General features: G+C 63.5%; 1 protein-coding gene across 1 annotated transcript; it reads left to right on the top strand.

The window, feature by feature from the left end:
• Positions 1 to 17: 17 nt before the first annotated feature.
• On the top strand, positions 18 to 21,041 carry SLC12A5 (solute carrier family 12 member 5; the record flags this gene model as incomplete). Its single annotated transcript, XM_082293033.1, has 26 exons — positions 18 to 69; positions 6,948 to 7,042; positions 7,274 to 7,405; positions 7,615 to 7,761; positions 8,392 to 8,446; positions 9,306 to 9,436; positions 9,569 to 9,810; positions 9,887 to 10,098; positions 11,994 to 12,161; positions 13,114 to 13,212; positions 13,384 to 13,441; positions 14,097 to 14,271; positions 15,139 to 15,257; positions 15,552 to 15,650; positions 15,744 to 15,863; positions 16,036 to 16,140; positions 16,229 to 16,397; positions 17,293 to 17,488; positions 17,569 to 17,738; positions 17,825 to 17,956; positions 18,149 to 18,256; positions 18,430 to 18,552; positions 18,632 to 18,819; positions 19,160 to 19,174; positions 19,724 to 19,857; positions 20,346 to 21,041. 26 exons carry the CDS (start codon positions 18 to 20, stop codon positions 20,435 to 20,437), a joined length of 3,336 nt encoding a protein of 1,111 aa, XP_082149159.1. The 3' UTR covers positions 20,438 to 21,041.
• Positions 21,042 to 25,156: the final 4,115 nt, after the last annotated feature.

The raw sequence follows: 25,156 nt of genomic DNA, 5'->3' as shown, positions 1-25,156 counted from the left end.
GCCGCGGCACCGGCGCCATGCTGAACAACCTGACCGACTGCGAGGACGGCGACGGCGGCGCCAGCCAAGGTGAGGCACCGGCATCGGCACCGACGAGCGGGACAGCGGGACAGCCCGGGGCGGCCGCCCCCGCCGGGCCGGGGATCGGCGGCGGCGCGGGGCAGAAGCGGCGCGGAGCCGGGGGCCACGAGGGATGGGGGTGCCCTGCCGCGGGGCAGGCGGGCGGCACCGGCACCGGCCGCGACGGCGGCTCTCGGCCCGCGGCCCCGCGGGGCTGCGGCGGGCGGTGCGGGGATGCTCCCGCTCCCGGCGCCTCCGCGCAGCCCCGGCCGCACTCCCGCCGCTGCGGCAGCCTCGGGAAGCGGCGGTGCGGTCGAGCCGTGCGGGGCTCACCGAGGAGCCTCCTCCCGGGCGGGGGCTGCTTGCTGTGCTCCGAGCGACCCTGTGGGGCCGGCCCCGCCGCTTCCCGGACAGCCCCCGCCAGTCGCCGCACCAGTCCCTCTCCCGCCCGCCCAGGACACCCGCAAGGGTCCCCGCGCCCAGCTGCCGGCCCCCCACCCCTGCCTCCCGCATCTCCGCTGCAGCCCCCCCAGCCCTCCCTGCTGCCGCCCCCCATCTCCGGCTGCCGCCCCCCCATCTCTCCATATCGCCTCTCTCACCCCCGCTGCCCTCCCCCCCATTCCCCTCCTGTGCCGCCCCCCCATCTCCGGCAGCCGCCTCCCCATCCCGGGCAGCCGCCCCCCGCTCCCTTCTCCCCTCCCGCCCCCCCGTCCCTGCCCCCCGCCCCCCGGGGCCGCCGCCGCTGTCCACCGTGCTGAAGTGGCCGCCCGGGCCCTGCTCGGGGGCCGCAGAAGCCGTTCGTCCCGGGGCCGAGCCCAGCAAAGCCGAAGCGAGCCCAGCTGAGCCAAAGCGCACCCTGTCGTGCCGAGTCGAGCCGGTCCGGTCCGGCCCAGTCCGTGCCGCGCCGCGCCGTGCCCCGTCCCGCTGCAGCCCTGGCGCAGCCCCGGCGCAGGGCCACTGTCCGCCGCGGGCGAGGGGCCGCTCGGCCCCGCAGCAGCCCTGTGACTGCTGGCGCTTCGGCCTCAGCCCCTCCCGGCACTGCCAAGCTGTGTGAGGGTCCCCGTTCCCCCCGGGGCCACGTCCAGCACCAGGCAACCAGGTAGCACAGGCCCCGTTCTTGTGGGTGTTCCTGTCGGGTATAGGGATGGGCTGCAGCCATGGCGATGCAATGTGCGCCCAGAAGGACTTGCTCTGCCCCTCTGACCCTCCCAGACCCCGCGAAGTCCCTTCTCCAGGCCCCCTTGTGGGGTCTTCCAAAGCCCCAGCCGGGAGCACATGGCTGGCTATGGCAGCGATTGTCCCGACTGCCCACAGTGGGGCTCTGGGTACAGCCAGAGACAGGCTCTGTGTATTCCTCTGCTCTTCCGACCCCAGGCTGTTTATTTTCTTGTTTATTTGCGGCTCTGCTCAAGGTCAGGGCTGGCAGGAGACTTTTGGGGGCACCTTGCTGGGCTGGGGTTGTCGCACTGGCCCCCGGCCGTGCCCTTCCCTCAGCACTTGCCCTCCTCTTGCCCTCTGCAGCGCCAGGATTTCTCCCACTCACCGATTTCCATCGCAGCAGTGCCGGCGGCGTGGCAGCAGGCGGTTCTGCCATGCTGGGGTCTGGCAGGAGGGCTGGACACAGTGCCACTACAGATGGACCAGGCAGACTGTCCCTGGAGCTGAGCCTGGCGAGATGGTGCCCTGTGGGACAGCGGGTGAAGGGCTGGAGGAACCAGGGGCCTGGGTGGCTTGGGGGAGCAGGGATTGTCTGTAGGAGGGGGCTCATTAGAACTCCCCACACCCGTGACAAGGGTGGTTGCCGTGAGGGGGATGGGTTGTCCCCCCATGCCGAGGGTCAGCTGAACTCCCATCACGAGGTCTGTCTTCAGGGACCATGGAAAATCCAGTGGGTGGCAAAGCTGTTGCATGCCAATGGGCCCCCTCCGCATGTCCTGGCTGCTCCAGTGCTGGCTGTCCAGCAACTTGCCGAGCCCAGCACAACCACTGAAGCCCTGGGTGCCACTTAGGCCTTATTTGTCAGAAAGGTCAGCAGTGTCCCCACTCAAGTCATGCTCTGGACAGTATGCATGAGCCTCACGACAACGGCTGGAAGGGCTCCAGCCCCAGCAACCCAGCGGGGGCTAGACCAGCACAGACCCTCTGGGGAGATGGTGGGAGCGGGGAGCAGGCAGGGCTGCTGCCTGCAGTGTCCGGGCTGGCAGCTTGCACTGCTCTGGTTGGGGTGTTGGGATGTCAGCCGCAGCCCCACTGCAGGGTGCCATGCCGACACCCAGCCCGGGGGCACCCGGATGCCTGGGGAGGGCAGATACAGGGCCAGGAGCTTTGCTGGAACTTGTGTCCACGGCCATTTCCAAGACAGGGCTTGGACTGTCGGAGAATCTGGGAAGCTGTTTAAATGCAGCCAGCCAAAACGCCTGTGCTGGAAATCCTGCGCTGCAGGGCCGGCTGATCAAAGGGAGGATAATCCCGGGTTTAGGAAGGAAGAGGATAGGTCTGAAGTAGCAGTTGGTCCAATTTGGGTCAGGCAGTGAAGGAATCCAGCCCAAAAGGCCACTGGGTGTGCTTGCTGGCTGGAGGGGGAAAGCGCAGCCCTGGGATGGGGGGAGCATCTCACTCCACCATCCCACCCCCGACCCCCACTCCCGACCCCCACCCCCTGCTCCCCTGCCACACTGCAGCTGGAGCCGGCTCTGCATGACACTGCCAGCACGAGCCAGCACTGCTCTGATGATCAGTCGTCTCTGCCTCAGTGGGGCTGCAAGGGCTGTGTGGCCCCTCCAAAGGTCGCCCTCCCCAGGGCAGCTGTCAGACACCCTTGCGCAGGGTAGAAGGAAGCCGGGTGGGCGCAGAGATGTCACTGCCATAAGAATACCTTGGCCATCCCCATCTGCCTTAGGCGCCCCAGGCCAACAGCCCAGGGCCAGGCAGTGGGTGTACAGCCAAGTCCCCTTGATAGCCGGAGGTGACAGAACAGCAGCGTGGCCTCCTTGGCCAGCAGCTCCTGCAAAACGGCAGCAGCTGGGGACATCAGCCAGGGCCACGTGCTCGCCCATGTGCTTGCTGGGTTGCTGGGGTCACCCTGGGGTGCCCCTTGCCGCAGGCAGAGCCCCGAGAGTCCAGGTGTCCTGTGGCAAAAGTCAAGGTGTCCTGTGTACCTCCAGGGGAGCCCCAGGGCACCCCTAGTGCCATGAGCAGCCATCGAATCGCTGCTGCTCCAGGGCTGCGGGGACCGGAGTCGGGGGTGGCACAGGGGATTCCGGAGCTGCGAGCAGCCCTGTGCAGGAGCACAGACGGAGGCACGGAGAGCTGTGAGGTTGGGGCTACCCCCGCCACGGCCCCCCTCACCCACTGCACCTCCTGGCCAGTGCCGCAGCCCTAGTGCCCGATGTTCCTGGCTGGGGCTCACTGTGCTCTGGATGCTGCGGAGGGGACGGGCCGGCCGTGGTCGGGCAGGACCGGGTAGCAACCCCGGCAGCAGTTCTGGTTAATTAGCCCGTGGGGGGTGGCTGCTGGGGCTCCCCCAGCCAGTGCTCAGTGCCCTGTGCCGTGTAAAGCGATTAGGGAGGATTTGGGATAAGGGACATGACGCTTCCCAACCCAATTTAGGGCTAAGTAAAAGGCCATTAGAAGATCAAATTGTGGATGGCGCTTCTGTCTGAGCGCTGCCCTGGGGGGGCTCCGGGGGTGCAGTGACAGTCCTTTGGCGCTGCCGAGTTGGCTTTGGGCTGCCCCGGGCAGGCAGGTTGGTGGAAGCCCTGCTGAGAGTGGGGCTGCGCGATGCCCGCGGCGGGGCTGCGGGTTCCTGCCAGCGATCCCGCCGCCAGCCCTTCCAGCCGCCGCAGCAAATTAAAAGGCCGATTCATGTTGAGCGATCCCTGGGGAGGGGGGCGGCCGAGCGCCGGGATCGAAGCCTGGCACGGCTCGGCTCTGCTCCGCTCACAACTGTCTCTCCCGGCTGGGCCGCTGGCCTTGGTGCTGCTAGCCCCGTCCAGCGCTCCGGCCCCGCTCTGCTCTGTCCTGGCTGCGCTGGGGGAGCGGGTCAGGGGCATGTGGCAGGGCAGGGGGAGGCCCATGGGCGTTGGTGGGACTGGCAATGTCCCACGTGTCCCCAGGGCCAGGAGGCAGCACCCCATTTGTGCCGCCGGGCAGGACTGGCCGTGGCGGTGGCAGGTGAGGGACGGGTGCATTGCTCCTGCCCGCCCTGCTTGCCCTCCCTGTCCCTGCCTGTCCCGCCTGCCCTGCCTGCCCCTTCCTTCAGACCACGGGTCTGAGGCTGCTACCGAGGAGAGGCTGCACCAGCCCCGCTGCGGCAAAATGGTCTCCGTCAGGAGCAGGAGCAGAAGCGGGAGCGCTTTGTCACCTGGGACCCTGCGCCCTCGTGATTAACTCCTTCCAGTCTGTGGGGCTGGAGCGACGTGGGAGGCTGAGGGTCTCCCCGAGCCGTGCTGCATCCTCATGTTCACCAGCCCGGGGCCTCTCCCAGTGCTGTTCCTCGCAGCAGCATCACCAGGCGAGGGGCTCCTGCGCCACGGGCCAGCCCCAGCAGCCTGGGTGATGTCAGAACGGGCCGCGGCCCCGGCGTGAGGAGCGCTGGCCAGAGGTGGGGGTAGAGGGACTGCGAGCTGTGGGTGCTGTTGTGGTGCCATGGGTTGGAGCGTGGGCACCCCAGGGTGCTGCTGGAGCCTGTCATATGGAGCCGAGCAGGGCCAGTCCCGTGGGGTCGTGGTGGGCTGGGGCCGGGGGTCCGGCCGCGCAATCCATCAGGCTCCGTGGGGCGCGAGTGCCATGTGGGGCCAGCGTCCGGCTGCCTCCGCCGTTACATAAGAGCGGGAGCCGAGGCGGCCGTGGCTCGCCGTTGCCATGGAAACCTGCACGGTGATGTCGTCGGCTGGGTACCAGGCGGTGAGACGAGGCCCCCGCGGGCTCCGTTCTCCCGGAGGGGTCCCAGAGCCTTGCCACGTTTTGAGCACGTCTCCCTGCCAAACTGCCCGTGTCCCCCGATGCCACCCAGCCCTAAGGGGGTGGTGGGCTCCAGCCACCCCTGCTCCTGCTCCCTTGTGTCACCACACTGGGGATGGCCACAGCATCAGCTGTGTCCTGTCAGTGTGGTGGACATTTCACATCAATGCGGTCCCCAGAGCTGGTGCAGGTGGGCAGGAGCTGTGGCGAATGGGTGGGTGCCAGCCCACACCACTGCTGTTACCTAATGAGAGCAGGATTCTTTGGGGCTTTAGATCAAACACAGAGCAAGGAGCACATGAGGTCCGTGTTAAGACCTGTTGTGGGAGATACAGGGCAGGGCACATGCCGGTGGTGTAACCTAGGGTCCAAGGGGATTTTGGAGTGAAGCTCCTGGGACCTGTGGGCTAGGGTGTCCCAGTGCCACTGCCATGGCCATTCCTGCACAAGGGGAACCTGTGAACTGTGCCTTGGTGTTTGGCTGTGCCCTTAGGGACAGTGCTGCCCTGCTGCCCCATGCTGGAGGAGCCATGGGATGGTGGGAGTTGGGGGGCAGCCTGCAGGTCAGTGTCACCTGTAGCACTTGAGACTTCACCTCCTGGTCAGCCAGGAGCACCATGTCTGCCAGGGAATTGCAGATGGTGAATCACCACTGCACACGGGCTTCCAGGATCCCAAATATGAGTCAACTGCCAGGAGAATGGTGGCCTTCAAAGGACCAGGATGCTCCAAATGGTCACAGGGTCTGTCTTGGGGGTGCCACCATGAGTGGGTGACTACACGGCTAGGGCACCATCCCTCTGCCCCGGGGCACTCATCGGCTCCATGTGAAGGATGGTGGAGGGGGCAGTTCTCTCCCTGCCCCCAAAGTGTGGAGCTGGTCTGTGACCCTGCCAATGTGGGCAGCCTGCCCAACGGTGCGGTGGCCAATGGCAGTGTGACTGCTCTGGCTGCAGGGCCGTGGTGGTGGGATGGGTGTGTGGCAGGGAGCCTCTCTCCGCCCACTGAGGGCTGGGGACTAGCCCAGGTTTCCCTGTGCCATGGGTGCCATTGCCCCCTCAGCTGCTCTGCCCAGCACTGTGTCCTTTGGCTCCTGGCCCCCATGCTCTGGTCCCCCTCTGCTCTGGGCCCTCTCTTGGAGCTGTGCTGCTCCGGCAGCACCATCCTCACTGCTGCTCCATTTCCAGCTTGATTTATTTCTGCTGCTCTGCAGCTCAGCTGTTTTCATCGCTATTAAGCATCTCCAGGTTTCTTCTGCACTAGGTCATTAATGCAGTGAGTGGTTGTGGCCCCTGTCCTGGTAGTTCTGTGGGCCCTGCAACTGCTGTGGGTGGCTCCACTGCCCCAGGCATCACCTGCCCTCAGTGGTGTCACCTCCGGATGCCTTCCCACCCTGTGGCCCCCACTCCTGTGGTTTGTGTCTGGGAGCAGAACCAGACACCTGGCCACTTGCCCCACTCCCCGGCATTGTGCCGGGACCATCCCCTCTGCGCTGGTGCTGAGCAGCCGTCCAGATCCTGCCCCTGCAGATGCAGCGCTGAGGGCAGTCCCAGTGCGCTCACCCGTGGGCACCCCGTGCCGTGAGTTATTGCTGCCAGCCATCCCGCTGGAGGGTTCCCCTGGATCCACTCCGCTCGCCTCACTGTGTCGATGTGCTCTGGCGGGTCCGCACGTCAGCACAGCTGGGCAGGGCAGCGTGTGGCTCCTGGGGACGGCAGCCCCTGCACGTGTGAGGTGTGGGAGGTGATGCTGGTGGCTGGGATGCCGGCCTGCCATTGCCTGTGCTGGGACTGGGCATGAACATGGTGCCCACAGCTCCGGCAGTTCTCCTGCAGGAGCCACGGGCAGCCATGACCCCTCACAGTGGTGACCCTGTGGGATGGGCAGGGCAGGGCTGCCTGACTGACTCAGTGGTGTCTCCACAGGTGATGGCAATCCCAAGGAGAGCAGCCCCTTCATCAACAGCACGGACCTGGAGAAGGGCAAGGAATACGATGGCAAGAACATGGCCCTCTTTGAGGTAGGGCAGGCAGGCAGTGGGGCAGGGGGAGGGGGCTGAGCTGGGCAGCTGTCCCATACAACCGACCTGCACCCCGGGCACTGGGACATGCCAGAGCCCCAGGCCAGGGTTGCCACACTGCCAAAGCCATTCCTGGAGGGGCAGGCAGTGGGGTAGCATCTGATGAGGCCTCCTGGGGTCGGCTGGGGTCCCAAGGGACTGTCCTCATGACTCGGGCTCTGCTCTCCACAGGAGGAGATGGACACAAGCCCTATGGTCTCGTCGCTGCTGAGTGGACTGGCCAATTACACCAACCTGCCACAGGGCAGCCGGGAGCATGAGGAGGCTGAGAACAATGATGGAGGCAAGAAAAAGCCCGTGCAGGTGAGGACTTAGGAGGGAGCTAACCCTCCCTCTCCAGCCCTTGCCTGCATAGTGCCAGGCCACAGACTACCCTGGGAACAGGGGACCCCTTGGCCTCAGCCAGGGGCAGTTTCACCCTGGGTTCCTGGCTGCTTTGCAGGAGGAGTGGGACCTGTTGCTCCCCTGCCAGCCAGGCCCCTGAGCCCTGGTAACTGCTGTTCCCTCAACAGGCCCCACGGATGGGCACCTTCATGGGTGTCTACCTGCCCTGTCTCCAGAACATCTTTGGGGTCATCCTCTTCCTGCGTCTCACCTGGGTGGTGGGGATCGCTGGCATCATGGAGTCATTCTGCATGGTCTTCCTCTGCTGCTCCTGTGTGAGTTTTGGAGCCAGATGAGCCTTCACCAGCCTCGCCCATGGCCTGGGGGTCACCAGTCTGGCTGGCTGGACTATGAAGAGGTGCACTAGCTGCCAGCCCACCATGCCCTGCCCCAGCTTCTGCCCCTGCCCTAGCTCCTGCCCCACTTAGAGCAAGGAGAAGCCTTCAGCTTCCCAAAGGAATCAGCACTGGAATGGGGCTCAAATGGTGACCCAGATTATAGCTGCCATGTAGGGGAATGTGCTGGGGGTCCCCTGCTCTGGCACCACACTGTGCTGCAGAGAGCCACCTCACCAGGACAGTCACCCCAGGGCAGAGGTTGGGAAGGCTGGTCTTGCCCAGTGTCCTGGGCAGCCTGAGCCCCCCGCCCCCCCCCCCCCCCCCCCGCAGTCCTGCCAGCCTCTCCAAGGGGCTCAGCCCTCTCAGCTGTGCTGCCAGCCAACAGCCCTGCCTGCCCACCCACCCATACATCTATCCATCCGTCCTCCCTGGGCATCCCTGCCCCGTGGCACATCTCAGTGTGGCCCCAGGGAACCCCATGTCCCAGCATGGCCCCAGCTCTCCCTTCCACTCCCCTGTCCCTCTGCCCAGCTCCGCCGGGTGCCCACACTGTGTTTCTTCCTGCAGACGATGCTGACGGCCATTTCCATGAGTGCAATCGCTACCAACGGTGTGGTGCCAGGTAGAGCCAAGCCCGCGTCGATGCGTGTGCCACGTGTGCGGGCAGCTGGTCCCTGCCGGGTGGGGTGCCTGTAGGGGCTTTTCCCAGGCTTTTCCCCGGGGCCGCCAGCCGCTCCCCAGCCTTCTGCCACCAGCCCGCGCGGGATCCCCACGGCCCGGGGGAGCGAGTGCTGGAGCCGCCACCCGTCCCCAAAGCCGCGAGGTGCAGATGGCAGCGAGAGCCGCCAGCCGCGGCTCCTCCCTCCGCCAGACTGGAGAGGCCGCGGGGAGCCGGGAGACGCACGGAAGGAGGATGGGAGCGGGGCGCGCTGGGTGACACGGGCTGGGTGGCGGGGTGGGCTCTGCCACCGCCGGACACAGGGATGCTGCTGTGTGTGGGCTCTGCCCGCCGGGAGGCACCACGGGCTCTGGCCGGTGGGTGCCCCGGCTGCCTCCTCCAGAACACGCCAGCCCTGCAGAGCCCTGGGGAGCCGTGAGCTGCGCCAGGCTGGGCACGGCACTGACAGCTCAACACGGGGTGTAATTAAAGCTATTTATCATCCTGCTGCCGCAGCGGGACCATCGATCCTGGCAGCCCTGCTCTAAGGGCTCCTCTGGGAGGATGGAGCAGGGCATGGTCCCTGGGGCTACAGCTCCTGTCTGGTGTCCAGGGAACACCTGTGCCATTGGCCATTGCACCTGGCTGCAGGGCTCCTGGGGAATGACTCTGCCAGTGTGGTCACTCCTGCTGCTCTGCATCTTGCTCAATGCTGGAGCAGGGCCTGTGGCTATCCTGGCTCCAGTCTGCCCTATGGGATACCTGGCAGGGCTGAGGGTGTCACTGGGGTCTGGCTGGGACCCACTTTTGCTCTCTCTGACAGCGGGTGGCTCCTACTACATGATCTCACGCTCCCTGGGACCTGAGTTTGGTGGGGCCGTGGGGCTCTGCTTCTACCTGGGCACCACCTTTGCTGGTGCCATGTACATCCTGGGCACCATCGAAATCCTGCTGGTAGGTACCTAGTCCTTGCCTTGTGCAGTGCCAAGGGCTCAGGTCCTGGCAGGGCAGGGGGTCTGAGGACCTTTCCTTGGGGTCCCCTCTGCAGGCTGTTAGCCAGGCAGTGATGTTACAACTCTTTCCCAGGCCTACATCTTCCCGGCCATGGCCATCTTCAAGGCAGAGGACGCCAGCGGGGAGGCGGCTGCGATGCTCAACAACATGCGTGTGTATGGCACCTGTGTGCTCACCTGCATGGCCACCGTTGTGTTCGTGGGTGTCAAGTATGTCAACAAATTTGCCCTGGTCTTCCTGGGCTGTGTCATCCTCTCCATCCTCGCCATCTATGCTGGTGTCATCAAATCGGCCTTTGACCCACCAAGCTTCCCGTGAGTACGGGGTCCTGCAGGGCTGCAGCAGGGCCGGGGCGTGCAGATGCGCAGCTGAGTGCCTGTGTCCCCCCAGGATCTGCCTCCTGGGCAACAGAACCCTCTCACGCCATGGCTTTGACCTCTGCACCAAGATGGTGATGGAGGGGAACGAGACAGTTGGCTCCAAGCTCTGGGAGCTTTTCTGCACCTCCCGCTTCCTCAATGCCACCTGCGATGAGTACTTCAGCATGAACAACGTCACTGAGATCGAGGGCATCCCTGGCGCTGCCAGCGGCCTCATCCAAGGTGAGCACAGGCAGACAGAGGCATGAGAACGTGGGCATGGGCATGAAGGCATGGGACTGGAAGCATGGAGAAGGAAGTGCAGGGGAGCTGTGGTGGGGCAGTGGCCCTGCCTGCTGGGCAGCTCTGCCAGCAGGGCTGGTGGAGGTGTGCTGTGGGAGGCTGCCCTGAGCAGGATTCCTCAGCCATGCCAGGTGTTGTGGGGGCAAACAGTGCTGAGTCCAGGTGAGAGGGCATGTGGGTGATCCTTGCTGGGGGCTGCTCTGCCCCTGAGGCAGAGTGAGCTGTGCTCATGCTGTGCCAGGCAGTGGGACCGACTCCTGCACTGGGTGACAGAGCAGGGCACTGCAGCCACCCGCATGCAGCCTGTGTCAGCCAACGGGGTGGCTCAGAATGATGCCCAAAGGCTGGGGATGAATAAATCCTCCCTCTGCTTCCTCTTGGCCTTTGGAAAGGCTGGTATTGATCTGAGGTTTTGAGAGAAGCAATCACCCCTCGGGGCCACTTAGCTGCTGTGGCTACAGCCCCGCTGGGAGAATGGCCAGGACCGCAGAAAGATGCGTGAATTTGCTGGGAGGAGCCACTTGTGACCCGTTTTTCCGGAGATGCTGGTACATCTGCCAGGTGCACACGCTCAGCAGTGGGTGGCAGAGGCTGATACTGTGTGCCACATTCAGAGGGTGTTTGCAGACCCCCATGCCAGAGTGATTGTCGGGACTCAGGAGAGCAGCAGAGCCACAAGCAGGATCAGTCCTTCCTGGTGGCTGCGAGGCTGCCCCAGCCATCCTGCCCTGGTGTCTGCATGGACACAGGCATGGGAGCTCAGACTTGGCTAAGCACGTGGTGCTCAGGGCTGCAGCTGTGACCATGGTTAGTGGAGTGCAGTTGTAGGGGATTTGGGAGCCTCCTGATGGTGTATCCCATGCTGAGGCCTTTTGGGCCCGATAATGAGTTCCTGGCTGCTGGGTGGAACCTGCTCCTGCTGGCAATGGTACTGCTGGGGACAGGGTGCAGACCCCCACCCACCCAGCTGGTCTCAGGGCAACAGGCAGCAAACACTCCTGCATTGGGGGCATTGGGACAGAGCCAGGACCCCACTCTGGGCTGGCTAGTGGTGAGGGTGACTGGGCCAGCAGCATCTTGAGATCGGTGGCACAGTTTAGCCCTGACAGAGATGACTGGACCTTGCTTTGCCCCAGGTGAGGGATCTCCCTGTGGGGACAAACACAGCTTTCTGGGAGGATGAGACAGGCAAGGCCAGTAGGGTTGCCAGCCTCATCTCATCTGTCATCTGTGAGTAGCCACAAAGGGGGCTCAGTGCCGGGGGCTGAGGGCTGGTACCTGCAGGCCCCTTTGCCCCTCTCAGCAGCCCCCTGGCAGTGACATGCCAAAGGCAGTTGCCTCTGCCCGCCCTGCCCACTGCTGGCTGCTCTCCACTGCTCCAGTTTCTGCTCGTGATCTGCAGCCAAGGCAGCACACGGAGGGACACTAAACCTGTTACATCAGCCCCGCACTCATAATCCCATCAAAAACATTATCAAGTTACTTTGACACGATCCACCTCCCTTAAACCTGTGTTGATCAGCATTAATTATATTACCCTCTTAATTATTTGCTACTGCAATCCCATGTCAGCTGCTGCAGTATGTTGTGGGGACACTGCCAGCAGCAGCACGGACCTGCTCTGGTTGCCCACCTGCACTGCCATCCTCACCCTCTGGATGCCCGTGGTCCTGTCTGCTGGCTGAGCCGGCTGCTCAGTGAGGCCGGGGAAGGGGAGGGAGAGCCAGACCCGCCCCCCCGGCTCCATCCCTGTGGGATGGGGATGCTGTGCTGGGTATGGGAGCTTGTGGGCATCTCATGCCGGTGGCACTGCCCGCCCTTCTCACTCCTCACAGAGAACCTCTGGAGCTCATACCTGACCAAGGGCGTGATCGTGGAGAAGCGAGGGCTGCCCTCAGTGAGCTCCCCCGACACCCCAGTGGACATGGACCAGCCCTACGTCTTCAGCGACATGACGTCCTACTTCACCCTGCTCGTCGGCATCTACTTCCCCTCAGTCACAGGTGGGAGTCGCCGCCGGCCCCGCTCCGTGCCGCGGGCACACCGGGCACGTGCCGCCGGGCGTGCTCGGCGGAGCCCCACGTGTGCCACCCCCGCGGTGGGTGCGGCGGTGACAGCGGCGTCGCGGGGGCGGCTGGTCGCCATCGCCTCCCACGCAGCCGCCCGCGCTCCAGATCTGACGGTGCCGCCCGGTGCGCGCTGACGTCCCGCCGCTTGGGTATTTTTAGCTCTCCGGGGGCAGAGGAGCCCCCCCGCCCCAGTCCCGCTGCGGAGCCGAGCGGGGCGTAGCCTCCGGGGCTCCCCTGCAGCTCCGCCGGGGCCAAGGCCGGCGGGATCGCCCCCCGGGCTGCCCCGGGCATGGCGAGCTCTGGAGGGTCCCGCGCTGCGGGGTCCCCGGCAGCCTCTCAGCCTCCGCTGCGCTCCCTCCCGCTGCCCATTCAGCAGCAGGTCCCGGTTTCTGCAGGACGCCTGTCCCCCGCTGCCGGGGGCGGTGGGGTCCTGCCTCGGCTGCTGCTGCGGCCGGAGCACGGGTCATCCCTCGGGCTGTGTTGAACCCGCCGGTGCAGCCGTGTCCCTGCGTGACCTCCTGCCCTCCCAGAGCAGCGTCGGGACTGGACCCTGTCCCTACCCCTGCGGCAGCCACCGTCCCTGCTTGAGCTAATTAAGGGCTAATGAGACACGGCACTTGAGAGCTTTTGAGCCTAATCCTTGAGTGGCCTCAGACTGCGGTTTGGGGTAGGCGGGGCAGTGCTGAGGGGATGAAAAGAGCAGGCTGGGGGCCCCACGCCGTAGCAGCACCTTCTCCACTACCCATCCTGTCTGCTTCCCATCCTGGCGCACACCGAGCCGTGCCCTGCTGTGCCCAGGGCTCATACGGTGCCTGGCGTGAGGTTTATCTGGGACGGGGATGAGCTGTAGCTCTGCTCCCCCTGACACCATCCCCTCCTTCCCCAGGCATCATGGCTGGCTCCAACCGCTCTGGAGACCTGCGGGATGCCCAGAAGTCCATCCCCACGGGCACCATCCTGGCCATTGCCACCACCTCTGCGGTCTGTATCCTTCAGGGCTTGCCTGAGCCTGGGCTGTGGGGCTGAGGGCGGGTGGGCTCGCTCTGCAGGGCTGATCTGCTTGGGCGCTTCACTGGGCTGGGACAGGGTCCCAGCACCCCACTGGCTGGGCAGGCAGGACGCTGCATCCTCCTGGCTCTCCTTGACCACCTGGCAGATATCAGCTCCGTTGTCCTCTTTGGAGCATGCATCGAGGGGGTTGTCCTGCGTGACAAGTGAGTGTCCCAAGGATATGTGGGGCATGGGGAGAGTCTGGCAGCCCCCTGGAACAGGCTGGGGCAGGGCAGCCCCAGGGGCAGGCAGAGGTCTGGGGAAGGCTGCAACCAGGACACACTGGGCAGACAGGGGTGGCATTGGAGGGTTCATGGGTGTCACTGGGCAGGGGGGCCTGGAGCTTGTAACAGGCACTGAGGGCTTGTGTGCACCCCGACCGTCCACGTTTTGCTGCATTCCTCCTGCTCCGACGCTGCAGGCAGCCACTTGTTTGTCAACAGGCAGGGCTGCCTGTGCTCCTGCCTATCTGGGGCAGCCCTGCTCACCGCACGTGGCAGGTGACACTTCTGGGTCGCCAGCACCAACACAAACAGGATCCAACTGCATGCATCATCACTGCCCTCCTGGCACAGGGACGAGGAGTCCTGTCCCACACCTGTCCTTGTCCATGCTTACGGGTACAGGGATGAGGACAGACCCCTGGCAACCTCTGACTCTGCTCCCTTGCTCACCCCCAGGGGGGCGGGCCCTTCCCCGGTTGTGTCACATCCCCCCAAAGTGGTGTCGTGTTGGGGGGCTGGGTTGTGCCACTGTGGTGCTGGTGCTTTTGGGGCTCAGTCATGGGACGGAACCGCAGGTGATGCTGATGCCCTGCAGGTTTGGTGAGGCCGTCAACGGGAACCTGGTGGTTGGCACCCTGGCGTGGCCATCCCCGTGGGTCATTGTCATCGGCTCGTTCTTCTCCACCTGTGGGGCTGGGTTGCAGAGTCTCACCGGAGCCCCCCGCCTCCTGCAAGCCATCTCCAGGGACGGGATCGTACCCTTCCTCAGGGTAGGTGTACCCCGAGTCCGGTGCTGCCGCACCCTGAGAGCCCACTGTGGCTGCAGATGCCACCAGCACGAGTGACCGGTGGGAACCCACGCTGCCTCCTCCTGACACCGATGCTGCCGGAGCAGCCCCGATTCCCTGCCCTCATCCCGCCGGCACCGGCGCGGCGGTGGGCGGCCGTGGTGGCTCTGGCTGCGGTATCGGTGGGAGGAGAGCGTCGGGAAAGGTCAGGATCCCCTCCCCCCCCCCCCGCTGCCGTGCCGCTTCATATTTTATCTGCTCTCTGAAGACGCGTTCCCACAACCTCATCTCTCCAAATCCAACCCGACAGCTCCCCCCAGGGAAGAGCGGGCTAATTTTATCCTCCCTCTTTCTCCTTGCCAGCCCCAGCCCGAGCTCTCACTCGCGCCGCCCGCACCCTCTAATGCGTCCGGACACGCGCTCCCGGCCCCCTCTCCGGACCCCCCCGCGTCCCCACAGCCGCAGGAGGGGCCACTCTCCCCCGGCAGCCTGTCCGTCCCAGGCACAGGGTGCCCGACTCTGCGCTGGCTGTGGCCAGGCTGTGAGCTGGGGCTGGTCCCTGGTGTGGGTACAGGGGCTGCTGCGCTGGGTGTGGGGACAGCGACGTGATCTGCCGGGAATGGGACTGTACTGTCAGCAGGAGCCAGTCCTGCTAGCCCTGGGACTGCTGCCCTGGCAGGATCCAGCATGGGACATGTGCCAGCTCATGGCACCCGGTGTACCCAGTCCCTGTTCCCGCCAGGGCTGGGTATACGGGAGGGTCCAGTCTCATCGGGCTGCACTAAGTACCCTTGCCCAGGGCTACAGGGCACTGCGGAGCCTGACACGCCCTTCTCCCCCCATTTCCAGGTCTTCGGCCACGGCAAAGCCAACGGGGAGCCGACATGGGCCCTGCTGCTCACAGCCTGCATCTGCGAGATCGGGATCCTGATCGCCTCCCTGGACGAGGTGGCTCCCATCCTCTCCATGTAGGCAGCGTGCTGTCAACCCGCACCTTCACAAGCAGCGGGTGGCGTGTGTGGGTTTCTGCTCCTCAGGGTGGGGGGACACACCTGCTGCCCTGGGCCCTGCCTGGGAAGAGGGGGGCCCTGCGGGGACTCTGGGGTCCCGTCCTGGCCAGCACTGAGACTTGGTTACTCTGTGACGCTGCTTCTCTGTCCATCAGCAGGGCCCACTCCAGCACTGGCCATCCCAGGGCCAGGAGGTGTGGAGACCTCAGTTCCTCACAGTGCACCCACTCAGCCTCCTATTCTCTTCTGCAGGTTCTTCCTCATGTGCTACATGTTTGTCAACCTGGCATGTGCGGTGCAAACGCTGCTGCGGACGCCCAACTGGCGGCCCCGCTTCCGCTACTACCACTGGTGAGCCGGCTGGGATGGGGCAGGAGAGGGACACCCCAGGACACCCTGGTGTGGGGACCCCAGGGCACGCTGACAGCTCTGTGCTCTCTGCAGGACCCTGTCCTTCCTGGGCATGAGCCTGTGCCTGGCGCTGATGTTCATCTGCTCCTGGTACTACGCACTGGTGGCCATGCTGATTGCTGGCCTCATCTACAAATACATCGAGTACCGCGGGTAAGGGAGGCCGTGGCACCGCAGGTCCTGGCCAGCCCCCCATGGCCACATGGCCTCTCAGTGTGGCTTCTCAGCTCCCCGAGGCTGCTTGTCCCAGGATGCTCCAGGGTGCCAGTGTGGTGCTCTAGGGCCAGAGCCATGGGCATCCCTTATGTGCTGCTGGTTCCTGCAGGGCAGAGAAGGAGTGGGGTGATGGGATCCGGGGCCTGTCCCTGAGTGCAGCCCGCTACGCCCTGCTGCGGTTGGAGGAAGGGCCCCCGCACACCAAGAACTGGAGGTGAGGCTGGGCAGGGAGATGGGGATCTGAGGGTGCTGGGGCAGGGACCAGCTGGATGTGGGCACTGACTGCAGGACCCTCCTTCTAGGCCGCAGCTGCTGGTCCTGGTCCGCGGGGATCAGGAGCAGAATGTGGTGCACCCTCAGCTCCTGTCCTTCACATCACAGCTCAAGGCTGGGAAGGGCCTCACTATCGTGGCCTCTGTGTTAGAAGGGACCTTCCTGGACAACCACCCTCAGGCGCAGAGGGCGGAGGAGGTGAGACCTGCCTGCACCGAGATGGGCTGTGCCAGCAGCAGGTGCTTCTGGTCCCCCGGTGCCCAGGGCTGTGTCTGCCCCATGGCCAGGGCTGGTGGCCCCAAACGGCCCAGAGAGCTTCGGAGTGGCATCAGGCAGAGCCTGAGGACTCCATGCTTCACTGGTGCTCAGAGCACTGCAGGGATCTCCGGACCCCTCCTCCCCTCCAAGATACCAGAGATGCTGGCACCAGCCAAGCAGTGGTCCCAGTCCTGGCCAGCTGTTGCAGGACTTGGCACAGCATGGCACATCACAGCACAGCATGGTGCCCACCCAGGGGCTGCTGTGCTGCTGGGCTGAGCGGACTCCACAGCCCCGACCCTCCCCATGGTCTCAGTGGCCCTGGTGCCAGGCAGGGTGGGAGAGGAGCCTTTCCCCGCCAGAGTGAGAGCGCTCCCCACCCCCCGCACCCGCGGGGTGGCACATTAATGAGATTAAACCCTCGGAAGCAAACAGTTTCTCTCCCATGCAGACATGTTATAATTTCTCTGAGTAAATAACTCTAATTGCTGCTCCACCGCCCGTCAGAGCCCTGGCACAAGAACACCCTCCACTCTGCACGGTGCAGAGCCATGTGCCAGCTCTGTGCACCACTGGGTATCACCCCCCTGGCCCAGAGCCACCAGCCTGCCACGGGGCATGGAGACCCAGGCACCCTGCCAGGACCTGCACCCCACAGCCTGCACTTCACAACCCTGTACCCCATACTCTGCACCCCGCATTCTGCACCCTGTACCCTACACCCTGCACCTCATCTGGCCTGGGCTGGGCCACTGCTGGGCCTGGTGGCTGCTGTGCCCATGATCCATGCCCGTCCCCAAGGCCCTGGGATCTCTGACTTCCCTCTCCCTTGCAGTCCATCCGACGCCTGATGGAAGCGGAGAAGGTGAAGGGCTTTTGTCAGGTGGTGATCTCCTCTAACCTGCGGGATGGCATGTCCCACCTCATCCAGTCCAGCGGGCTGGGGGGGCTGCAGCACAACACAGTGCTGGTGGGCTGGCCCCGCAGCTGGCGCCAGAAGGAGGACCACCAGACCTGGAGGAACTTCATTGGTAGGCACCGTGGAGGGCGGGTGCTGCTGGGCTTGGAGGGCTGCAAGCTGCCCTGGCTGACGTGGCCCTTCCCCTCCCAGAGTTGGTGCGAGAGACCACAGCTGGGCACCTGGCCTTGCTGGTGGCCAAGAATGTTGCCATGTTTCCGGGCAACCAGGAGCGGTTTTCGGAGGGCCACATCGATGTCTGGTGGATTGTCCATGATGGGGGGATGCTGATGCTGCTGCCCTTCCTCCTGCGGCAGCACAAGGTAGGCTGGGCCCTGCAGTGCGGGGCTGGGGCTTGGGCTGCGGCCGTCCCTGTCGAGCCATGCCCAAACTACCCCCTCCCTTGCAGGTGTGGCGTAAATGCAAGATGCGCATCTTCACGGTGGCACAGATGGATGACAACAGCATCCAGATGAAGAAGGACCTGACCACGTTCCTGTACCACCTGCGCATCACCGCAGAGGTGGAGGTGGTGGAGATGGTGAGTACTGGGATGGGGCATGTGCAGCAGTCAGGGATGCTGTGCATGGGAGAGCCAGACAGACCTTGACATGGGGTACACAGCACCACGGAGGGACACAGCACCACGGGGACATGCTGGGATGTGCTGGGCCGTGCTGGGAGCAGTCAGTACAGTTTACCCTGCCCCAAATTTCTCCTGTTTCCCCCACAGCATGAGAGTGACATCTCTGCCTACACCTATGAGAAGACACTGGTGATGGAGCAGCGTTCCCAGATCCTCAAACAAATGCACCTCACCAAGAATGAGCGGGAGCGGGAGGTGAGCCTGCAGGACAGGCTGGGTGGGCTCTGACCCCTGTGGTGGCTCTGATGTGAACTGAGCTGCCCTGCAGCTCTGTGTGCTTGTCCTGCTGGAGAGCTGGGCTTCAGGCTAGGCTCTGCCCAGCCAAGCCCTCTTGTGCCCCACTCCCTTGGCTGACCCCTCCCACACAGATCCAGAGCATCACGGATGAGTCCCGTGGCTCCATCCGGCGCAAGAACCCGGCCAACACGCGCCTGCGCCTGAACGTCCCTGAGGAACAGGCTGCTGATGGCGAGGAGAAGCCGGAGGAGGAGGTGAGGAGTTGTACCAAGACAGGGTCAGGGAGGTAACTGGCCCCAGGCCCTGCCCACCATTCCCCTCTTCTGCCTGCAGGTCCAACTAATCCACGACAAGAATGCCACCACCTTCTCCAGCAGCTCCCAGTCCCCTGGTGATGAGGTGGAGGCAGCCCCTGAGAAGGTGCATCTCACCTGGACCAAGGAGAAGTCTGTTGCTGAGAAGAACAAGAGCAAGAGCCCTGTCAGCCCTGAGGGCATCAAGGACTTCTTCAACATGAAGCCGTACGGCCCCCTATGCTGCCACGTTCTCCCACCCATGCCCTGTGTCCCTGGCTACCCCTGCCCGCCCCAGCCAGGAGGGTGCAGGCAGGGCCTTGGCAGCACCAGCTTGATCCTTGCCCTGAGGAGTGGTCAGGCAGCCTGGGCACTCTGAGTGCGCCCTTGCAGAGGGGCTGGGGGCAAGTGGGGAGGGCTTCCTGTGCAGAACTGTGCTGGCAAGGGATGAGTACCCACGCTGGGTGTGCTGCAGGGAGTGGGGGTGCACACCTGGTGTTCACCACCTTTCTTCCTTTCTCTCTCTCTCTCTCTCTTTCTCTCTCCGACCCCATCATGCTCCTGGCAGGGAGTGGGAGAACCTGTAAGTCTGGGTTTGGCTGGGTGCCGGGGCTGGAGTGGAGGGAGCTGGGTTGTGCTCATGGGGCAGCGTGATGGGAGCCGTCGGGGTTGCCCCCATGCAGGAGGGCGGCTCAGTGAGCTGTGACAGCTGCAGTGCCAGACAGTTCACCCGAGCAGGCTGTGGCTGCCAGCTCCGTGCACTGCCCGCACCACACGTTCCTCGTCTGCCCTGTTATGCTGCCAGCAGCTCCCTGTGAGCCTGGGCTCAGGCACCCACGGTGGCACTAATGCCAACTGCTCCTGCTCGCTCCCATGTGGCCTGGCCCTGAGCAGACGTAGTTGCCACTGCCTGTGGGCACTCTGTGTGGCCCTGTGGCTCATGGCCACTGGTGCAGGCTCAGAGTCACCAGCGCTGTGCCTGGCAAAGTTTGCTGCACCCCAAGTTTGTGCTGCAGCCCAGCCTGGACTGCTCTAGGGCAGGAAGCCAGGGTGCCCTGTTGCCCCTTGGGCCTGGTGTGGGGCTGGAGGCCAACTGTGGCCATCCCGTGCCCACACGTGCTGTCACCCACAGGAACCAGTCCAACGTGCGAAGGATGCACACAGCTGTGAAGCTCAATGAGGTGATTGTGAAGAAGTCCCAGGATGCCAAGCTGGTCCTGCTGAACATGCCAGGGCCTCCCCGTAACCGGAAAGGGGATGAAAACTGTATCCTTCCTATGGGGGCATTCGTCAAAACCCCTCTATGCCGGGGGGACCAGGGTCCACATCTTCCCCAAAACTGGTGGGTCTTTTAGGTGAATACCAAGAGGCACAGGTCTAGTTCCTGAGCTTGGACCCCCCCACACCTCCTGCTCCTGGCCGGGTCCAGCAGTTGTCATTCACACCAGCCTGCCCCTCTGGCACCTGGTGGGGCCACATGACATTGCACCTACACCCATGAGTGCAATGGCACATGACGGGGGCCCGGGCAGAGGTCTGTGGGGCTCAGCCACCTGCTGGCTCAGCCACCATCCCCATCGCACAGCATCAGCATGGGTGGGGTCCCCTGGCCCCTTGGCTTGGGACTGCCCCACCAGCTCCTGGCTCTGGTGTGGAGGTGTCACTGCTGCAGGCTCAGCTGGGGCTGCGCAGGTATGGCACAGGGCTGTCCCCATGTTCCAGTGTGGAGTTTGTCCTCCTTGACAGCTGTGCAGACATGGAGTTCCTGGAGGTGCTGACGGAGCATCTGGACCGAGTGCTCCTGGTGCGTGGTGGGGGCCGGGAGGTCATCACCATCTACTCCTGAAAGATGGCGCGAGAGAGGTTTGTCTGCACACTGAGAGCCCCGCCACCCCTTTGCATCGTGCTCCCGGAGGGGAGGAGGGAAGGCCGGATGGCAGCCGGTGCGCAGAACCTTCACCTGGCTTTGGCCGTGCCCCTGATCTCTCCATTCGAACTGCAGCACCAGATCTTCCGGGAGCATCCAGCACCAGAGCAGCTGTTCCTCATTGCAACACCACAGCACTGCTGTCCTTGTTTATATATAAATATATACAGTGAACCGCGGACTGAGCACCAGAGCTCGGCGCTGCCGCCACCGCCCGCCCTGGCAGGGCCAGCCCCGCCGCCAGCCCCAGCACTGCCGCTGCAACGCCTGGCCGGGCAGGAGGGCGGCTGTGCCGAGACGGACCTTGGCCCCACCGTGCTGCTACTCCTGCACAGACTCGGCTGGATGCGCCTGTGCCCCGTGCCCGCCGCCTGCGCCGTGCCTCCCTGCGAGGCGCTGGGAGAAGAGAGAGGCCCCCATCACGCTCCCCTCGCCGGACGCTCCTCTCCCCACATCCAGCAGCGCCCGAGGCTGCCTCCCACGGCGCTGCACCCCTGCTGCCCCTCACCGCCATGGACCCGGACAGCCCCACCTCGCCGCTGTCTCGGCACCGTCGTCTCTGGAGGCTGCTGAGCTCGTGGAGAATGCAGCACGATGGTTTGGAGGAGGCAGAGGGTGGGGGGCGGCTGTGAGGGGTCAGGTGCTGGAGCACAGCAAGGCCGTGAGAGCAAGAGGCCTGACCTAGGGTGGTTGCGGGTGTTCCCTGTCCTCCCTGCCTGACTCCAGGCTCTCTCTTCCCTCACGCTCTCCAGGTGCACCAGTCGCGGTGCGGAGCTGCGGTGTCGGGAGCCGCGCAGCGGCCCTGCCATGCGCAGCGTGAGCCGGGGCTTCTCTCGGCGGCTGGAGCCGCATGGGTGCTGGGGACCCCCGAGGCACCAGTGCCTGCTCCTGCCTGGCACAGGGGTGTCCCAGACCCCCACCCTGCTCCCCCGCCGCACTAAACTGGGGGCTCTCAGGGCCCGGCACCAGCCAGCCCGGCTGGCCCCAGCGCCTGCACATATGTCTGGGTCCCCCCCGTGCCCCGCTGCGCTCCCTGCTGCTCCCCAGGGCTTCGCTGCTAACCCAGCCCTGGCCCCGGCTCCAGGCAGTCGCAGATGCTGCCGGGGGCTGTAGGGCGGTCTGGATCTGTGTGTATTTTTTAACATATGCAAAGGCTGTTTGCTACTCTGACCAGCAAGACCTCACAGTGAGGTGGGGGCTGTAGGGGTCCCACCGCCCCCCGGCATCATGACACTCTCTGACCCGGCTGGCCAGGGCAGCCCAGGCACCAGCCACACCACAGCCGTCAGCCCCCGCGCGGGCAGCAGAGCCCCCGGGGCAGATCAAACACCTCTTATCTTTGGCAGCAGCTGCAGGGTCGCCCCCGCCGCCGTTTCCCAGCCCCTCCCCCCCCCCCCCCCCAAGCATCTCTCATAGAAGAGAAACTGAGGCGCTTTTAACAAATGTGAACGGTTCCAGGAACCACGCAGGAAGCGGTGCGAGGGCAGCAGGGTGCCGCTGGCGCCCGCCCCAGCCCCATGTACATAGTGTACATAATACAGTACGTGTATTTTTAAAGTGATCATATTTATGTTAATAGAACCAGATGAAGTCTATATATAGAGATCTATATCTATTCTGAGAGATGCAGGGCTCTGCTAGCACCAGGCCGCAGGGACGGGGAGCTGAGCCGGGCTGCTCCTGCACAAACCAGGAGCCCATCCGTTGCACCAAGTGCTCCAGAGTGGTGGTGGAGGCTGCAGCCTTCCTCGGCCACCAGCAGCCCCTGGGAAAGGGCCAGGTCGCAGGTTCATTCTCTTCTCAATTTAGCTTATTAAGAGTTTTCAGGGAAAAGAAGTCACAGACTTTTCTGAACTTGTTTCACAGCAGATTTGAGCTTCCACTCAAAGTGCAGCCTGCTAAGAGTTGCCCTCTCCCGGCAGCGCTGGCAGCTTTGTGCCAGCCTGGGCCCTGGGGCAGCACTTTGTTCCCGGCCAGAGCTGAGCCCTTGTGCTGAAGCACTCGCCCCCTCCGCCCCTCCAGACGCTCCCCAGTGCTGCTCTGCACTGCAGGAGGCGCAGAGGGAGCTGGTGCTGCTACAGCATCCCCGCGGGTGTCCATCCAGGCAGCAGCTGCCTCCTGCCTGGCATGGGCAGCCCTGACTGGTCCCAGCTCCTTGCCCACCTGACTCCCTGCCAACCTTGACTCCTGCCTCCCTGAGAACAGGAAACCCCTCCCCGGCACCAGCCACTCCAGCCCGTGCTCCCTTTCAGAGCACCTCTACTCCAGGTCCAGGCCAAAGCTATTTGGGGATGCTTGGATAAAAAGCGGTAGGTTTTTTGATGTTGGATTTTTTTTGCTATAAGATACTACTTGGACACACTCCTAGACCAAAACCAAGCCCCAGCTGCACATCTGTGCCTGCTCATACCTTGCTCCTACATTTCCATCACTCCCGAAGTGCCTCCCTTCTCTCCAGAGCAGTCCCAGTCACAGCCAGACTTTCTGCCAGGGTAGCTTGGCTGCCTGTGTGGCTGCTGGTCTATGTCACAGATGCTGCTGTGGAAGCTGGTCCCACAGGCATGGGGAGCTCAGCATTTACATGGGGACTGTCAGGCTGAGCTGAGATCTGGCTTTAGCACAGGAGCTCAGGGCTGACGAATTGTGCAGATGCACAGGGCAGCACTCTCCAGTCCTGCTGCTGTCTCAGCAGCCTGGGAGCTGTGGGAAGAGCAGGTAGGGGTCTGCAAGTGAGAAGTTCCTTTAGTTTTGGGAAGGGCAGCCCATGGGAACCAGGATTTGCCAGTGTCTAGCTGCTCTGCCCCTTGGAGCTGGCCCTATACCACCACACACAAGCTGACGGGCTGTTTCCAGCCTCCCAAAATTATTTGAGGCACTTCAGCAGCAGCGGGGGAGGCACAGCAGCCTGCCCACACAGCTCATGTGTTAGCACCATGTTGTTGGGCCTCGAGCACTTGCCAGCTGCTCTCCCTCTTCACAAGATGCCACTTGCTCCCTGCAGTCGCCCTCTAATTGCAGCTTGGCTGCTGCCCCCTGTGCTGCTGGGCCTGAGGCAGAGAGCGTGGTCCCCTCCTGCCCTGGCACATGGCGCAGGGCAGAGGGCAGAGGCAGGTTATACACAGCCTCTGCCGAGGCTGCAGACAGCAGCCACCCTCGCAGCATCAGGGAGAGGCTCCTCTGTTGGCCGCAGGTACAGGGCAGCCAGGAATGACGTTTGCAGAGCAGTGGTGAGAGCAGCCAGGGCACACTTCTGACAGGTTTGCTTCATCCCCCCAGCATCACCAGTGGATCCCGTTCCCCTCAGCACCACTTCCACCCTGACGGCAAAGGCATGGTCCTGGCTCTCGCAGGGAGCAGGAAGGCCATTCCTTTCCATCACTACTGCTGAAAAAAGGCGTTCCCCTTCCCCATCCTTCAGCAAGAGCAGGGGCACAGCTCTGGACAGTCAGGGCTGCTCCACACCCCTGCCAGGCAGTTTGGCTGTGGCAAGACAGGAGCTGGTTTCCACAGCGTGTCCCCTCGCCGTCGGCGGGAGAGGGCCAGTTTTAGCAGACAGCACTGCATGTTAGTTTACAAACCCAGCCCTGCACGTTTGGCCTCTGTGAGTGTTCAGTTTCCCCATGGAGCACCCTTCTGCCGCTCCACCGTGGTGAAGACAGTGTCCTCCTCTGGTAGACATGCAAGTTCCTCCTTGGCACATGTGCAGACACGGTCCGGTTTTTGTTCCAGACAGGAAGGTCTTGACCCCCCAGTTTGTTTTACAGGCAGGCTGCTGCTGGAGCAGCACTGAGCAGCACAACCCATGGGAGGGTGGGCTGGAGTGTGGCCACAGCAGGCAGGGAGTTCGGCCAGCACACAGCGCTGGTGGCATGTGCTCCAGTCCCTGCTGCAGGAGGGCCAAGCAGCCCTGGCCCCTGTGAGTGGCAGTGGGCAGCTCAGGTCACTGTGGAGGGCAGCTCAGGTCACTGTGGCCACCACGCAGCACAGACAGCAAGCCACAGGGCAGCAGAGACAGGAGGCACAGGTAGTGTCCAGCCTGGACGGGTGCTGGTCCGTGGCTGGACGAGAGGAAGGACAAGAGACTGCACAAGGGCAAGAGTTGCACTAGAAGAGTCAAGACCCTCCTCTGTGTAGCAGGACTAAAAACTAGCAGAAAGACCGAAAGGTCTGAGATTTGCTGGTTACAACACTTTCTGTGCTACATGTGCAATATATTTGTTATGAATGTTATCACGAAGTCGGTTCATTCAATACTCTTTTAATCACTGTAGCTAGATGTTCTCTGTCCATTCAAGTGACTTTTATTCGAGTGCAATATTTCAATAGACATGTAGTGACCTAGAATGCTTTGTGTTTTAGAGAATCTGTGTGCAGAGCAATGCAATTAAGTTTAAAACCTTGTAAATAAAACAGGTTGCAAACCAAAAAAAAAAAACCTATTAGGCTTGCATTTAATTTCTGTGTGTGTTTCAGTGTTGTGCATTAGGCCGCCTCGGTGCAGACCCCGTGTTCTCTGTGCAGGTGTTCATGGAGGAGTGGCTCCTCGGCTGTTGAATGCTCCCTGTTACTGCTTTACTGCTTTACCTGTATTCATTTTTCTAGACTCCTGTCTGCACAAAATGCAATAAATGATTTTAT

The sequence above is a fragment of the Coloeus monedula genome, assembly GCF_965178545.1.
Source record: "Coloeus monedula genome assembly, chromosome: 17".
Classification (NCBI taxonomy): Eukaryota; Metazoa; Chordata; class Aves; order Passeriformes; family Corvidae; genus Coloeus; species Coloeus monedula.
Note: the sequence above shows the minus strand (reverse complement) of the source record. Positions and strands in the feature narration are given on the sequence as shown.